This window comes from Bombina bombina, chromosome 4, assembly GCF_027579735.1.
Source record: "Bombina bombina isolate aBomBom1 chromosome 4, aBomBom1.pri, whole genome shotgun sequence".
NCBI classification, from domain to species: domain Eukaryota; kingdom Metazoa; phylum Chordata; class Amphibia; order Anura; family Bombinatoridae; genus Bombina; species Bombina bombina.
The window spans coordinates 111,596,598-111,613,545 of record NC_069502.1 but is presented as its reverse complement, the minus strand read 5'-3'; the positions used below and the strand labels follow the sequence as shown (position 1 = coordinate 111,613,545).

The following is a 16,948-nucleotide window of genomic DNA, read 5'->3' as shown; positions in this document are numbered from 1 at the left end:
CAAGCCGTGGTGCCTTCCGTTTAGGTAACCTGATTTGCTCCCTCCCTTCATCCGTGTCCTAAAGCTTTGGTATTGGTTCCCACAAGTAATGGATGACGCCGTGGACCGGACACACCAATGTTGGAGAAAACAGAATTTATGCTTACCTGATAAATTACTTTCTCCAACGGTGTGTCTGGTCCACGGCCCGCCCTGGTTTTTTAATCAGGTTTGAAAAATTTCTTTATCTATACACTACAGTCACCACGGCACCCTATAGTTTCTCCTTTTTTTCTCCTAACCGTCGGTCGAATGACTGGGGGGGGCGGAGCCAAGGAGGGGCTATATGCACAGCTTTTGCTGTGCTCTTTGCCATTTCCTGTTGGGGAAGAGAATATTCCCCACAAGTAATGGATGACGCCGTGGACCGGACACTCCGTTGGAGAAAGTAATTTATCAGGTAAGCATAAATTCTGTTTTCTCTCACCAAAGAGATCCTAGCTTGAGTATACTTTGACATGCTCTAATTGCATTACTGACTCATAAAATGGCTGCATATACTTTGGAAGCTCTTCTCATTTGATAGTGGATGCCTATTTTAGTTAACAGGCAGACAAGTGAAGACAAAACCTACACAAGGTCTAAACTGCTGAGAACTATCTGAACACATCTGGTGAGCCAATGACAAATGTCATATACGTGTAGCCACTAATCACCCGCTAACTCCCAGTAGTGCATTCTTGTATCTGAGCTTACCTATGTATGCTTTCCCACAAAGGATACGAAGAAATTAAAGTAAATTTGATACTAGAAATACATTGAAAAGTCTTTTAAAATTGCCCCTTTAAAACATAGCCTAACACTCTCAAATTCTTTTACTTATTGTATATTAAAGTGAACATCAATCCTAGCATTTGTGAAAAGCTAGGATTGACCATTGAAACAAAAAAGGTGACTTTCATTCATGTTATACTTCATAAATGAAAGTCCTTTTTATTTGTTTCAATGATCAATCCTAGTGTTTCACAAACGGTAGGATTGACTTTCACTTTAAACCTTTACCTTTGAATGCAAAAAAATACTGGAACTTTACTGTGTTTTACCAAATTCATTTCTTAAAGTGAATGTAAAGTTTAATCAAGTAGAGCCTGTTTTTTAAAAATACTATTAAAACAGGGGCACTTTTATTGATGAAACTTTACATTGCACCATATTTGTTCAAATACTTACCTCTTCCCCTTGAAAGCCAATCGAGCGCTTCGCCAGCCCGTCGCAAGTCTCTTCCTACATCAGCAATGACGATTCCAGCATCCTCCAATCATGGCTCCCCCCCCCCCGGGGAAGCATTGGGTAAAGCAATGCTGTGATTGGAGAAAGGCCGGAATCGTCATTTCTGATGTAGGAAGAGGCTTGCGACGCACGGGGGAAGCAACATCATCAGTGATCCGGCTTTCAAGACAAATAGGTAAGTATTTATACAAATATGGTGCAATGTAAAGTTTCATCAATGAAAGTGCCGCTGTTTTTAATAGTATTTTTAAAAACCGGGCACTACTTTCACTTTAATGATCAATTTATTAGACAAATAAATAGCTGTACTACAATAGTGTTTAAAAAGTGGGAAAATAATAAAAACTTTTCATTTTTTAATGCAATCTCTTTTTAGAGAGCAGAGAGACAAACACGAATGATGGATTCTACACAGTATGCCGAATTCTGTGAAAGTCGTCAGTTGAGCTTTTGTAAGTATTAATATGGGTTTTTTTTTGTGTTGTTTAAGTTATTTTCTATCTCGTTTAGGTAGTTTAAGATTTTTTAAGAAATTATGGATGTTATTACTTACGGCAATATTGACAGTTTGACCCTAAGGTCCCAATTATACAAACTTGTAAAATATACACATTTTTTACATTACATGAAATAGGAAAGTGTTATAGGGACATTCCGGACAAAATTTAAATGCACATAGATAAATTACATCTTTGTAAAAAAAAACCCACATATTTGCAATTTCTTTCATGTAATTAGCAAGAGTCCATGAGCTAGTGACGTATGGGATATACATTCCTACCAGGAGGGGCAAAGTTTCCCAAACCTCAAAATGCCTACAAATACACCCCTCACCACACCCACAAATCAGTTTTACAAACTTTGCCTCTTATGGAGGTGGTGAAGTAAGTTTGTGCTAGATTCTACGTTGATATGCGCTCCGCAGCAGGTTGGAGCCCGGTTTTCCTCTCGGCGTGCAGTGAATGTCAGAGGGATGTGAGGAGAGTATTGCCTATTTGAATGCAGTGATCTCCTTCTACGGGGTCTATTTCATAGGTTCTCTGTTATCGGTCGTAGAGATTCATCTCTTACCTCCCTTTTCAGATCGACGATATACTCTTATATATATACCATTACCTCTGCTGATTTTCGTTTCAGTACTGGTTTGGCTTTCTACAAACATGTAGATGAGTGTCCTGGGGTAAGTAAGTCTTATTTTCTGTGACACTCTAAGCTATGGTTGGGCACTTTTTTAATAAAGTTCTAAATATATGTATTCAAACATTTATTTGCCTTGACTCAGGATGTTCAACATTCCTTATTTTCAGACAGTCAGTTTCATATTTGGGATAATGCACTTGAATCAATTATTTTTCTTACCTTAAAAATTTGACTTTTTTCCCTGTGGGCTGTTAGGCTCGCGGGGGCTGAAAATGCTTCATTTTATTGCGTCATTTTTGGCGCAGATTTTTTTGGCGCAAAAAATCTTTCTGTTTCCGGCGTCATACGTGTCGCCGGAAATTAAGTCATTTTTTGACGTTCTTTTGCGCCAAAAATGTCGGCGTTCCGGACGTGGCGTCATTTTGGCGCCAAAAGCGTTTAGGCGCCAAATAATGTGGGCGTCTTATTTGGCGCTAAAAAAATATGGGCGTCGCTTTTGTCTCCACATTATTTTAGTCTCATTTTTCTTTGCTTCTGGTTGCTAGAAGCTTGTTCCTTGGCATTTTTTCCCATTCCTGAAACTGTCATTTAAGGAATTTGATCAATTTTGCTTTACATGTTGTTTTTTCTCTTACATATTGCAAGATGTCTCACGTTGCATCTGAGTCAGAAGATACTTCAGGAAAATCGTTGTCTGGTGCTGGAACTACCAAAGCTAAGTGTATCTGCTGTAAACTTTTGGTAGCTGTTCCTCCAGCTGTTGTTTGTATTAATTGTCATGACAAACTTTTTAATGCAGATAATATTTCCTTTAGTAATGTACCATTACCTGTTGCAGTTCCATCAACATCTAATGTTCAGAATGTTCCTGATAACATAAGAGATTTTGTTTCTGAATCCATCAAGAAGGCTATGTCTGTTATTCCTCCTTCTAGTAAACATAAAAAATCTTTTAAAACTTCTCTTTATACAGATGAATTTTTAAATGAACATCATTCTGATTCTAATGACTCTTCTGGTTCAGAGGATTCTGTCTCAGAGGTTGATGCTGATAAATCTTCATATTTATTTAAAATGGAATTTATTCGTTCTTTACTTAAAGAAGTACTAATTGCTTTAGAAATTGAGGATTCTGGTCCTCTTGATACTAAATCTAAACGTTTAGATAAGGTCTTTAAATCTCCTGTGGTTATTCCAGAAGTTTTTCCTGTTCCTGGTGCTATTTCTGAAGTAATTTCCAGAGAATGGAATAATTTGGGTAATTCATTTACTCCTTCTAAACGTTTTAAGCAATTATATCCTGTGCCGTCTGACAGATTAGAATTTTGGGACAAAATCCCTAAAGTTGATGGGGCTATTTCTACCCTTGCTAAACATACTACTATTCCTACGTCAGATGGTACTTCGTTTAAAGATCCTTTAGATAGGAAAATTGAATCCTTTCTAAGAAAAGCTTATCTGTGTTCAGGTAATCTTCTTAGACCTGCTATATCATTGGCTGATGTTGCTGCAGCTTCAACTTTTTGGTTGGAAACTTTAGCGCAACAAGTAACAGATCATGATTCTCATAATATTATTATTCTTCTTCAACATGCTAATAATTTTATCTGTGATGCCATTTTTGATATTATCAGAGTTGATGTCAGGTTTATGTCTCTAGCTATTTTAGCTAGAAGAGCTTTATGGCTTAAAACTTGGAATGCTGATATGTCTTCTAAATCGACTCTACTTTCCATTTCTTTCCAGGGTAACAAATTATTTGGTTTTCAGTTGGATTCTATTATCTCAACTGTTACTGGTGGGAAAGGAACTTTTTTACCACAGGATAAAAAATCTAAGGGTAAAAACAGGGCTAATAATTGTTTTCGTTCCTTTCGTTTCAACAAAGAACAAACACCTGATCCTTCATCCTCAGGAGCAGTTTCAGTTTGGAAACCATCTCCAGTCTGGAATAAATCCAAGCCTTCTAGAAAAGCAAAGCCAGCCTCTAAGTCCACATGAAGGTGCGGCCCTCATTCCAGCTCAGCTGGTAGGGGGCAGGTTACGTTTTTTCAAAGAAATTTGGATCAATTCTGTTCACAATCTTTGGATTCAGAACATTGTTTCAGAAGGGTACAGAATTGGTTTCAAGATAAGACCTCCTGCAAAGAGATTTTTTCTTTCCCGTGTCCCAGTAAATCCAATGAAAGCTCAAGCATTTCTGAAATGTGTTTCAGATCTAGAGTTAGCTGGAGTAATTATGCCAGTTCCAGTTCTGGAACAGGGGCTGGGGTTTTATTCGAATCTCTTCATTGTACCAAAGAAGGAGAATTCCTTCAGACCAGTTCTGGATCTAAAAATATTGAATCGTTATGTAAGGATACCAACGTTCAAAATGGTAACTGTAAGGACTATCTTGCCTTTTTTCAGCAAGGGCATTATATGTCCACAATAGATTTACAGGATGCATATCTGCATATTCCGATTCATCCAGATCATTATCAGTTCCTGAGATTCTCTTTTCTGGACAAGCATTACCAGTTTGTGGCTCTGCCGTTTGGCCTAGCTACAGCTCCAATAATTTTTACAAAGGTTCTCGGTGCCCTTCTGTCTCGGTGCCCTTCTGTCTGTAATCAGAGAACAGGGTATTGTGGTATTTCCTTATTTGGACGATATCTTGGTTCTTGCTCAGTCTTTACATTTAGCAGAATCTCATACGAATCGACTTGTGTTGTTTCTTCAAGATCATGGTTGGAGGATCAATTCACTAAAAAGTTAATTGATTCCTCAGACAAGGGTAAACTTTCTGGGTTTCCAGATAGATTCAGTGTCCATGACTCTGTCTTTGACAGACAAGAGACGTCTAAAATTGATTTCAGCTTGTCGAAACCTTCAGTCACAATCATTCCCTTCGGTAGCCTTATGCATGGAAATTCTAGGTCTTATGACTGCTGCATCGGACGCAATCCCCTTTGCTCATTTTCACATGCGACCTCTTCAGCTCTGTATGCTGAACCAATGGTGCAGGGATTACACAAAGATATCTCAATTAATATCTTTAAAACCGATTGTACGACACTCTCTAACGTGGTGGACAGATCACCATCGTTTAATTCAGGGGGCTTCTTTTGTTCTTCCGACCTGGACTGTAATTTCAACAGATGCAAGTCTTACAGGTTGGGGAGCTGTGTGGGGTTCTCTGACGGCACAAGGAGTTTGGGAATCTCAGGAGGTGAGATTACCGATCAATATTTTGGAACTCCGTGCAATTTTCAGAGCTCTTCAGTCTTGGCCTCTTCTGAAGAGAGAATCGTTCATTTGTTTTCAGACAGACAATGTCACAACTGTGGCATACATCAATCATCAAGGAGGGACTCACAGTCCTCTGGCTATGAAAGAAGTATCTCGAATTCTGGTTTGGGCAGAATCCAGCTCCTGTCTAATCTCTGCGGTTCATATCCCAGGTATAGACAATTGGGAAGCGGATTATCTCAGTCGCCAAACGTTGCATCCGGGCGAATGGTCTCTTCACCCAGAGGTATTTCTTCAGATTGTTCAAATGTGGGAGCTTCCAGAAATAGATCTGATGGCGTCTCATCTAAACAAGAAACTTCCCAGGTATCTGTCCAGATCCCGGGATCCTCAGGCGGAAGCAGTGGATGCATTATCACTTCCTTGGAAGTATCATCCTGCCTATATCTTTCCGCCTCTAGTTCTTCTTCCAAGAGTAATCTCCAAGATTCTGAAGGAATGCTCGTTTGTTCTGCTGGTAGCTCCGGCATGGCCTCACAGGTTTTGGTATGCGGATCTTGTCCGGATGGCCTCTTGCCATCCGTGGACTCTTCCGCTAAGACCAGACCTTCTGTCGCAAGGTCCTTTTTTCCATCAGGATCTCAAATCCTTAAATTTAAAGGTATTTAGATTGAACGCTTGATTCTTGGTCAAAGAGGTTTCTCTGACTCTGTGATTAATACTATGTTACAGGCTCGTAAATCTGTATCTAGAGAGATATATTATAGAGTCTGGAAGACTTATATTTCTTGGTGTCTTTCTCATCATTTTTCTTGGCATTCTTTTAGAATTCCGAGAATTTTACAGTTTCTTCAGGATGGTTTAGATAAAGGTTTATCCGCAAGTTCTTTGAAAGGACAAATCTCTGCTCTTTCTGTTCTTTTTCACAGAAAGATTGCTAATCTTCCTGATATTCATTGTTTTGTACAAGCTTTGGTTCGTATAAAACCTGTCATTAAGTCAATTTCTCCTCCTTGGAGTTTGAATTTGGTTCTGGGGGCTCTTCAAGCTCCTCCTTTTGAACCCATGCATTAATTGGACATTAAATTACTTTCTTGGAAAGTTTTGTTCCTTTTGGCGATCTCTTCTGCCAGAAGAGTTTCTGAATTATCTGCTCTTTCTTGTGAGTCTCCTTTTCTGATTTTTCATCAGGATAAGGCGGTGTTGCGAACTTCTTTTGAATTTTTACCTAAGGTTGTGAATTCCAACAACATTAGTAGAGAAATTGTGGTTCCCTCATTATGTCCTAATCCTAAGAATTCTAAGGAGAAATCGTTGCATTCTTTGGATGTTGTTAGAGCTTTGAAATATTATGTTGAAGCTACTAAGTCTTTCCGAAAGACTTCTAGTCTATTTGTTATCTTTTCCGGTTCTAGAAAAGGCCAGAAATCTTCTGCCATTTCTTTGGCATCTTGGTTGAAATCTTTAATTCATCATGCCTATGTCGAGTCGGGTAAAACTCCGCCTCAAAGGATTACAGCTCATTCTACTAGGTCAGTTTCTACTTCCTGGGCGTTTAGGAATGAAGCTTCGGTTGATCAGATTTGCAAAGCAGCAACTTGGTCCTCTTTGCATACTTTTACTAAATTCTACCATTTTGATGTATTTTCTTCTTCTGAAGCAGTTTTTGGTAGAAAAGTACTTCAGGCAGCGGTTTCAGTTTGAATCTTCTGTTTATGTTTTTCATTAAACTTTATTTTGGGTGTGGATTATTTTCAGCAGGAATTGGCTGTCTTTATTTTTATCCCTCCCTCTCTAGTGACTCTTGCGTGGAAAGATCCACATCTTGGGTAGTCATTATCCCATACGTCACTAGCTCATGGACTCTTGCTAATTACATGAAAAAAAACATAATTTATGTAAGAACTTACCTGATAAATTCATTTCTTTCATATTAGCAAGAGTCCATGAGGCCCGCCCTTTTTTGTGGTGGTTATGATTTTTTTGTATAAAGCACAATTATTCCAATTCCTTATTTTATATGCTTTCGCACTTTTTTCTTATCACCCCACTTCTTGGCTATTCGTTAAACTGATTTGTGGGTGTGGTGAGGGGTGTATTTGTAGGCATTTTGAGGTTTGGGAAACTTTGCCCCTCCTGGTAGGAATGTATATCCCATACGTCACTAGCTCATGGACTCTTGCTAATATGAAAGAAATGAATTTATCAGGTAAGTTCTTACATAAATTATGTTATACATGTATTGGTCAAAATACTTCTAGCAAAAGTTATCACTATTTTAATAAAGTTTTTCTTTGCACGTGCAAGTGAAACATACCTAGATATTCTCAGTGCACCAGCATTTTATATGCTGCAGCTGCTCAGAGCTCCAGTGGGGCCTTTATCATATAAGCAATAAACAAATTGAGTAATTACCAGATGGTACAAACACCTTAGGCTCTCTGAGCTAGTGCTGTGTTTAAAATGCTGGTGCACGGTGCATACTTAAATACACTTTTGAAACAGCTATAGCTTTTATTAGAAGCATTTTTGCTAATATATATTACAAAAATGTTTCTATTAAAAATTGAAATGCATCCATGTGGATCCTAATTTTGGCTTTAATGTCCCTTTAAACTAAGTAACATGCATTCACTATGCACCTAAAGATTACATCTAATACATATATTAGAGCTAATAGTAAAACTTATTTATCAGGCCCTACATATTATAATGAAACCAGCCGCTTGATAATGTAGCTTTGTGCACATGTGAGGATAATTATAATAGTGCTGAACTTATTTGGCGTAATTAAAGGGCCACTTAAAGGGGCAGTCTAGTCAAAATTAAACTTTCATGATTCAGATAGGGCATGCAATTTTAAACAACTTTCCAATTTACTTCTATTATCTAATTTGCTCAATTATTTAGATGTCCTTTGTTGAAGAAATAGCAATGCACATGTGTGAGCCAATCACACAAGGCCTCTAGGTGCAGCAACCAATCAGCAGCTACTGAGCATATCTAGATATGCTTTTCAGCAAGTTATATCAAGAGAATGAAGCAAATTAGATGATATAAGTAAATTAGAAAGTTGTTTAAAATGACATGCTCTTTCTAAATCACGAAAGAAAAAAATTGGCTTTCATGTCCCTTTAATACTGTAGAATTGCATAATTAACAAGTGCATAATAAAAAGACAGTGCAATAACAATTACTTTTTTTTTCTGGCATTTTTTTTTCCTCTTTTCCAGCCCCCTGTATCTTGTGACAGACATCAGCCAATTGCAGATTAGTATATATATATATATATATATATATATATATATATACACTGTGAACTTTTGCACATGCTCAGAAGGACAGTGTCTCAGAAAGTGTGTATATAAATAGACTGTGCAAGCTTTGTTTATGGAAGTAAACAAACATTTGAGGGACATAAAGCCTCAAATGTTTCTTTCATGATTCAGATAGAATAAACGATTTTAAACAACTTTCCAATTTATTTCTATTATCAAAGTTTCTTCCTTTTCTTGTTATCCTTTGTTAAAAAGCAGGTATGTAAGCTCAGGAGTGTGCACGTGTCTGCAGTACTATATGGCAGCAGTTTTGCAACAATGTTATACATTTGTAAGAGCACTATTTCCTGTCATGTAGTGCTTCAGGCATGTGCACGTTACATACCTAGGTATCTAGGTATGTGCCAGATGTGAAAACGTATCCACCGTATACAGTTCTGTGAAAGCCCCAGCGCACGCGCAACAGTTCGGTGAGATCTCTAGCTTTAAACAGTTGGAATGAGCTGTCGCCTTTCATTTGGCTGGACTAATCACTGGAGATTAAAATAGAAAAAACAGAGTAGCAGTGAGAGAAAAAGGAGTCATTTAAACTCTATATTGATTATTATTTATAGGAGTACTGGCATACGAGAATCTATTAGAGGCAATTTATTTATGCACTTGACTGTCCCTTTTACACTTGTGAGGCTGGAGACAGTTTTAGGCCGTGGCAGTGAGGTGTAAATGCAAGGCACTCCCTATGGGAAGTCAGTCTATCTCTGGCCTGGGTCACAAGTGGCTTCTGATTGGCCAGTCCTGTCCTGTTTGTGATGGTCATGTGGGCTAATGTTCACTAGATAAATTCATTTCTTTTGATGTCTCATTTGCCTTTGATACCATTGAGTTTCTAAACATTTCCCATACTCTGTGTGAGTCAAAATGACCCAAAAAAAGAATGCATGAGGGCATAACCAGTGCTGGTAAATATATTTTTTTTTTTCCCGGAACTAGAAAAGTTAAATGAATCAGAACATCTTTTTTTTTTTTAAACAACTTTCTGATTTGCTTCTGTTATCAATTTTGTTTCATTCTCTTTGTATCCTTTACTTGAAAAAGCAGCAATGCATTACTGGGAGCTAGCTAAACATGTCGGTAAACCAATGACACAAGAAATAAATGTGCAGCCACTAATCAGCAGCTAGCTCCCATCCCCTAAATCTTCCAATGTATGCTCTTCAACAAAAGATGCCAAGTGAACAAAGCAAATTAGCTAATAGAAGTAAATTGGACAGTTTTTTAACATTGTATGCGCTATCTGAATCATGATAGAAAACCTTGGGTTTCATGTCCCTTTAAATACTGACTTCTCTTTAATTATATTATCCTAAGAGCAATCTTCAGTTAGTAAATTATTCTGTTGCAGGAGTGAAATACATATCAGTGCTAGTTAAAAGAACACAATCCTGCTACCTTCATTTGCGGAATATTGCTTGAATTTAGCTATTATAAAAAAATAAAATGCTGTGTACATGACAACCAATCATAAGTCGTACCTCCCGCTCCATTGACACAAAGGAAAGAACAAACCCTCGGCTTCAGCAGTGCTTGTCATATAACCACATGAATAGCTGTACCATCCGTATTGTCCTTTATTAATAAATGAAGTTGAGGTTTAAGGGGTAGCTGAGGTGCTACTTAGACTTGCTCCCATTGGGTCTACTTTATGCACTAAATTGTAAGTGAACACACAATTAGTACCACTACTGCACATTAGGCCTGTGCATTTGGCTTATTCTTATGATCCAAAGGCAGTGGCCATTTGCGGCATTCAGCTCTTTTCGTAGACGTATTTACTCTTGCGAAAGGGAAAGTCACTAAAATCTGTGCAAATCCAGATCTTAGTGTGTTGCACTTTCACAAGAATAAATGCAGCTCCAAAAAGAGCCGAATGCCACGAGCTGCCACCTTCTTCCACATTTTGATCATAAAGAAAAACCTGAATGCACAGGCCTATTGCACGATAAATTACTTTTCTCTTGTTAAGTGTATCCAGTCCACGGATCATCCATTACTTGTGGGATATTCTCCTTCCCAACAGGAAGTTGCAAGAGGATCACCCACAGCAGAGCTGCTATATAGCTCCTCCCCTCACTGCCATATCCAGTCATTCTCTTGCAACTATCAACAAAGATGGAGGTAGTAAGAGGAGAGTGGTGTATTATAGTTAGTTTTTTAACTTCAATCAAAAGTTTGTTATTTTTAAATGGTACCGGAGTGTACTATTTTATCACAGGCAGCATTAGAAGAAGAATCTGCCTGCGGTTTCTATGATCTTAGCAGAAGTAACTAAGATCCACTGCCGTTCTCACATATTCTGAGGAGTGAGGTAACTTCAGAGGGGGAATGGCGTGCAGGTTATCCTGCAATAAGGTATGTGCAGTTAACATATTTCTAGGGACTGCTCCTTCGACTGATTGCCAAAATCAGACAGGAGAGGGCATCAGTGATTCTGATAGCGCCTGCGTGGCCACGCAGGACCTGGTATGCAGACCTAGTGGACATGTCATCCTTTCCACCATGGACTCTGCCTCTGAGACAAGACCTTCTCATACAAGGTCCTTTCAATCATCCGAATCTAATTTCTCTGAGACTGACTGCATGGAGATTGAACGCTTGATTCTATCAAAGCGTGGCTTCTCCGAGTCAGTCATTGATACCTTAATACAGGCACGAAAGCCTGTCACCAGGGAAATCTATCACAAGATATGGCGTAAATATCTTCATTGGTGTGAATCCAAGAATTACTCATGGAGTAGGGTTAGGATTCCTAGGATATTGTCCTTCCTCCAAGAGGGTTTGGACAAAGGATTATCAGCTAGTTCTTTAAAGGGACAGATTTCTGCTCTGTCTATTCTTTTACACAAGCGTCTGGCAGAAGTTCCAGACGTTCAGGCATTTTGTCAGGCTTTAGTTAGAATTAAGCCTGTGTTTAAACCTGTTGCTCCTCCATGGAGCTTAAACTTGGTTCTTAAAGTTCTTCAAGGGGTTCCGTTTGAACCCCTTCATTCTATTGATATCAAACTTCTATCATGGAAAGTTCTTTTTCTGATGGCTATTTCCTCGGCTCGGAGAGTCTCTGAGTTATCTGCCTTACATTGTGATTCTCCTTATCTGATCTTTCATTCAGATAAAGTAGTTTTGCGTACAAAACCTGGGTTTTTACCCAAGGTGGTTTCTAACAAGAATATCAATCAAGAGATTGTTGTTCCATCATTATGTCCTAATCCTTCTTCAAAGAAGGAACGTCTTTTGCATAATCTAGACGTAGTCCGTGCCTTGAAGTTTTACTTACAAGCTACTAAAGATTTTCGTCAAACATCTAACCTGTTTGTTGTTTACTCTGGACAGAGGAGAGGTCAAAAGGCCTCGGCAACCTCTCTTTCTTTTTGGCTTCGGAGTATAAACCGTTTAGCCTATGAGACTGCTGGACAGCAGCCCCCTGAAAGGATTACAGCTCATTCCACTAGAGCTGTGGCTTCCACCTGGGCCTTTAAAAATGAGGCTTCTGTTGAACAGATTTGCAAGGCTGCGACTTGGTCTTCGCTTCATACCTTTTCCAAATTTTACAAATTTGATACTTTTGCTTCTTCGGAGGCTGTTTTTGGGAGAAAGGTTCTACAGGCAGTGGTTCCTTCCGTTTAAGTTCCTGCCTTGTCCCTCCAATCATCCGTGTACTTTAGCTTTGGTATTGGTATCCCACAAGTAATGGATGATCCGTGGACTGGATACACTTAACAAGAGTAAACATAATTTATGCTTACCTGATAAATGTATTTCTCTTGTAGTGTATCCAGTCCACGGCCCGCCCTGTCCTTTTAAGGCAGGTCTAAATTTTAATTAAACTACAGTCACCACTGCACCCTATGGTTTCTCCTTTCTCGGCTTCTTTCGGTCGAATGACTGGATATGGCAGTGAGGGGAGGAGCTATATAGCAGCTCTGCTGTGGGTGATCCTCTTGCAACTTCCTGTTGGGAAGGAGAATATCCCACAAGTAATGGATGATCCGTGGACTGGATACACTACAAGAGAAATAAATTTATCAGGTAAGCATAAATTATGTTTTTATCGCTCTAGCCTTAGAGGCCTATTTAACAAATGTCCTTACGACCTGATCTATCTTGCGGATCAGGTCCGCAAGACATCGCTGAATGCGGAGAGCAATACGCTCTCCGTATTCAACATTGCACCAGCAGCTCACAAGAGCTGCTGGTGCAACACCGCCCCCTGCAGACTCGCGGCCAATGAGCCGCCAGCAGGGGGTGTCAATCAACCCGATCGTACTCGATCGGGTTGAATTCCGGCGATTCCTGTCCGCCTGCTCAGAGCAGGCGGACAGGGTTATGGAGCAGCTCCATAACTTGTGTTTCTGGTGAGTCTTCAGAAACACGGGACGTCAAGCCCTGTTCGGAGCTTGATAGATAGGCCCCATAGTCTAGACATGCTAATATCTGCATGTGAGACAGTGTAGGTGCGCTAAATCCCTTGCATCATCTACTTTGTTGTTTATTTTTTTTAAATCAGCTTTATTTCTAGTAAAGTATAAAAGAAGTGCCTTTTTCTTTGAAATGTCTTTTTTTATCACGTTCAAGTGCTTCAACATTTGGGTATCATGTCCCTTTAAGTCTAAATATTAAATAAAACTGTTAATGTGTTTGGCTATGCAAACGAGCAAGTGATAATGGTTTTCTTCAGATCTCAACAAAAATGCCAGATTTGACAGTGGTATTCTGGATAGCTCACAAGTGCAACACAACTCACCACTTGTAATACGAGTGCAATTATTGCTAATAGCTCTCCCTGACATTAGAATTATAGGGCGCTCTACATAGAGTTTTGCCTTGTTAAGATGCTTTGGTCAAAACATTTAACCACTTGTAATACCAGAGAGTGCATTATTCTACCCTGTCGACTGCACTCCAATTTTAATCTAGCCCTATATATTTAACTTATTCTAAGATATTCACAGGTTAGTGCAAACATAGCTGCACCTAATACTTTGTAGAAACTAAACTACCTAATAGAAGCTAAACCTTTACACTTATTTCTTCAATATAAATGCAAAACCATATTGCACAAAAAAGTTATTATTGCTCAAAGATATGAGGTCTCGGGTGTTAAAGTACTTTGGCAGCTTTTTTTTATTTTAAACCTAGAGATACATACATATACATTGCTAAATATGTATTTGTATATATATATATATAGATATGTCTATATATGTGTACATATATATTAATGTATTTAAGTGTATATATGTATTGACAGACATACATACACATATAAACACATACATATATATACATGTACAAAAAGCTGACAGGAAAATATCACCTGAGCCTCTCTATGTAAAAAAGGGAAGATATTTTACCTCACAACATCCTCAGCTCAGCAGTGTAAGTGTTCTGTAAAAAGTTATCATTCAGGTACTGCCCAGCTGCAGGTAAAAAAAAGGAAGAAATGAACAGCAGCCAATTAGCAGTGTTGAGGTCATGAACTCTTTTACTTTGATCTCATGAGATTTCATTTAACTCTCATGAGATTTCATAGTAAACTTCCTTAAACTGAATAGGGTAATAACATGAGTGTGCATGAGGCACGCTCCCGTGCAGGTCCCAGGACAGGTATACTGATTTGATGCTTAAAGTCCTTTACACTGGGGTGTGAATACTTAGGACAATTTGAGGTAAAATATTTTTCTTTTTTACATAGAGATGTTCAGGTGATATTTTATAGTCCGCTTTTTACATCTATGCTGCATCACTTTCAAGTGTTTCAACATTTGGGTATCATGGCCCTTTAAGTAGATGAAAAGATGTAAAAATATATATATACAATATTCATATTAAATAAAGATTTTAACAATGTATTTATTGCAAATATTTGCTAATTAATGTGAATATGCTATGTTGTTTGTGCAGCAATTTTTTTAATGCGATCTTGTTTGCATGATATCTGGGTGTTTTTCTACTTTTTTTCTCTATTGATTTCTATGTGGGAGTACATGCACGCGCACGTAAAAAAGTTTTTTGTGCTTATCGGGTTACCGTTTGAGCAAAATTATGTTTTTTTTTAAACTTATAACATGAACACATCCCGACTAGAGCAAAAAGCTTAACTCTAGCAGAGTTTCCGCGATTGCAGGAAAAAAATACTGCGCCACTTGTAATCTAGCCCAAAGTGTGTAATGTCCCTTTAAAAATCAAAGGTAAAAATAATAATAGTAATCTTAATAATTAAAATACTATTTTTCTGACATCAAGAAGATCATCAAGATATCATTCAAATGGAAATTACTACACAGGGTTTTCAAATGTTTGCTGTAGCTTTCATTTTTCAGTAGATGGTTATTCATTGTTATGAATTTAATTTACCGTTATGTTGCGTTATATCTAAATAGGCACAAAATGTAGCTTTTATATAACTGTACTATTAGACATACTGTTAAAGGGTCATTTGACCCCTTTTATCATGGTGTATGTGGACAATGTTGACTTATTACTCGTAAATAGTTCAAACTAATGACAGGATGACAGAATGCAGTTTTACCAGCAGTTCATTCTTAGAAACAAATCTGACTGAATAATTGGGGTTTGGTCATGCAGCAAAGTGTGACTAAGAACCAACAGCGAAGGTCATAGCAATACAGAGAAGAACAAACATAAAAGGGGACAATTTAGTAATTGTCACATGATCATGCAATTTGGAAGCAGACACAATAGTATCTTTAAGACTTTAATGACTACCCTTTTAGCTGTATTATTATCTCTACAATGCCATAGTAAATGAATATTATAAATAGCTTTTTATATAAATGTCAGTGAAAGAAGCAAAAACATGTTTTCTAAGTATTTTTGTTTGCTAAATTTGGTACAACCTATTTAGCTGACTGCATCTGTAAAGCATTAAGTGACTGCTAGTTCAGATCACAGTGATTCCAGTAAATGAGAGGCTTGTGATAAAGTTATTTTTAAACCTAAGAATTATAATCAAGATCTAGCATAAATGTAAATAAAATGAGCAAAAAATGCTGAACTAAGGAACAACAGTAAGAAAATATAGAAATTAAAATATTTTATTCTGAGGCTTGTTTCATAAAGATGCAGATGTTGTATCATCCAGGGAATCGGGGGCTGTGATAGCTGCAAAACTCAAAACACTTATAATAGTGCACTCTTTAGATATTAAAAAAAAATCTTCATGAGAAAGGTTAAATTAAATTTGTTTATTTTGGTTGATATTAACACACCCAACTAATTTAAAACAACAAAAATAAATATATATGTGTGTGTGTGTGTGTGTATATATATATATATATATATATATATATATATATATATATAAATAAATAATGTATAATTAGCTGCCAAAAAAAGGCATGCCTTAAGGAATGCCTTTAGTTGTTGGGACATTATAGAACCCTTAAAGCATGCATCAGTAACCAAAAAGCCCCCGCTGATTTTAATAAAATAAAACAGAAATACTACCTTTTTTTTTTTTACTGCACGTAATTAAACTTCGTATTCTAAAATATTTAAGCATTCAACAAGCGTACGATCACTGAAAAATAGGTTTGTTGTATGTGGTTGTGCAATAAAGCTACTTTTTTTTTTAATGTGACTTTAGTGGGAAGTTTCTTTAACGATAACCCTCTATCTTATTTAGGGTTTCAAGGTGTCCAATATATAACTGGGAGGGGGGGGGTGGCGCAGTAGCGGGTGAAGCCACCTCCCTGAAATGAGTTTTTGCAGGTTGGGATGCATTATGGGTTAGATTACAAGTGGAGCGCAGTAAGGTTATATTGCGAGGGTTTGTGCTAAGTGCGTTTACCGTTTGTATTACAAGTTGAGCTTAAATGCGATAGCGTGAGCACAATCATGATTTACGCTACAATCATTACCGCAATCTCAGAGCTGTGGTTAATTGTTTTTCAAAAATAAAAAGTTGCACAAAACACGTCAAAAATACATTACAAATTACACTTACACTCATA

The 16,948-nt window shown here is 37.7% G+C and overlaps 1 protein-coding gene across 2 annotated transcripts in view; it reads left to right on the top strand.

The window, feature by feature from the left end:
• Nucleotides 1–16,948, top strand: part of SUPT3H (SPT3 homolog, SAGA and STAGA complex component) — a 1,388,329-nt gene that overhangs the window by 1,009,863 nt on the left and 361,518 nt on the right. For both annotated transcript variants that reach the window (XM_053709596.1, XM_053709597.1), the window contains exon 7: nucleotides 1,646–1,721. In XM_053709596.1, coding sequence (XP_053565571.1) covers nucleotides 1,646–1,721 — 76 coding nt within the window. The remainder of the gene's footprint in view (nucleotides 1–1,645; nucleotides 1,722–16,948) is intronic.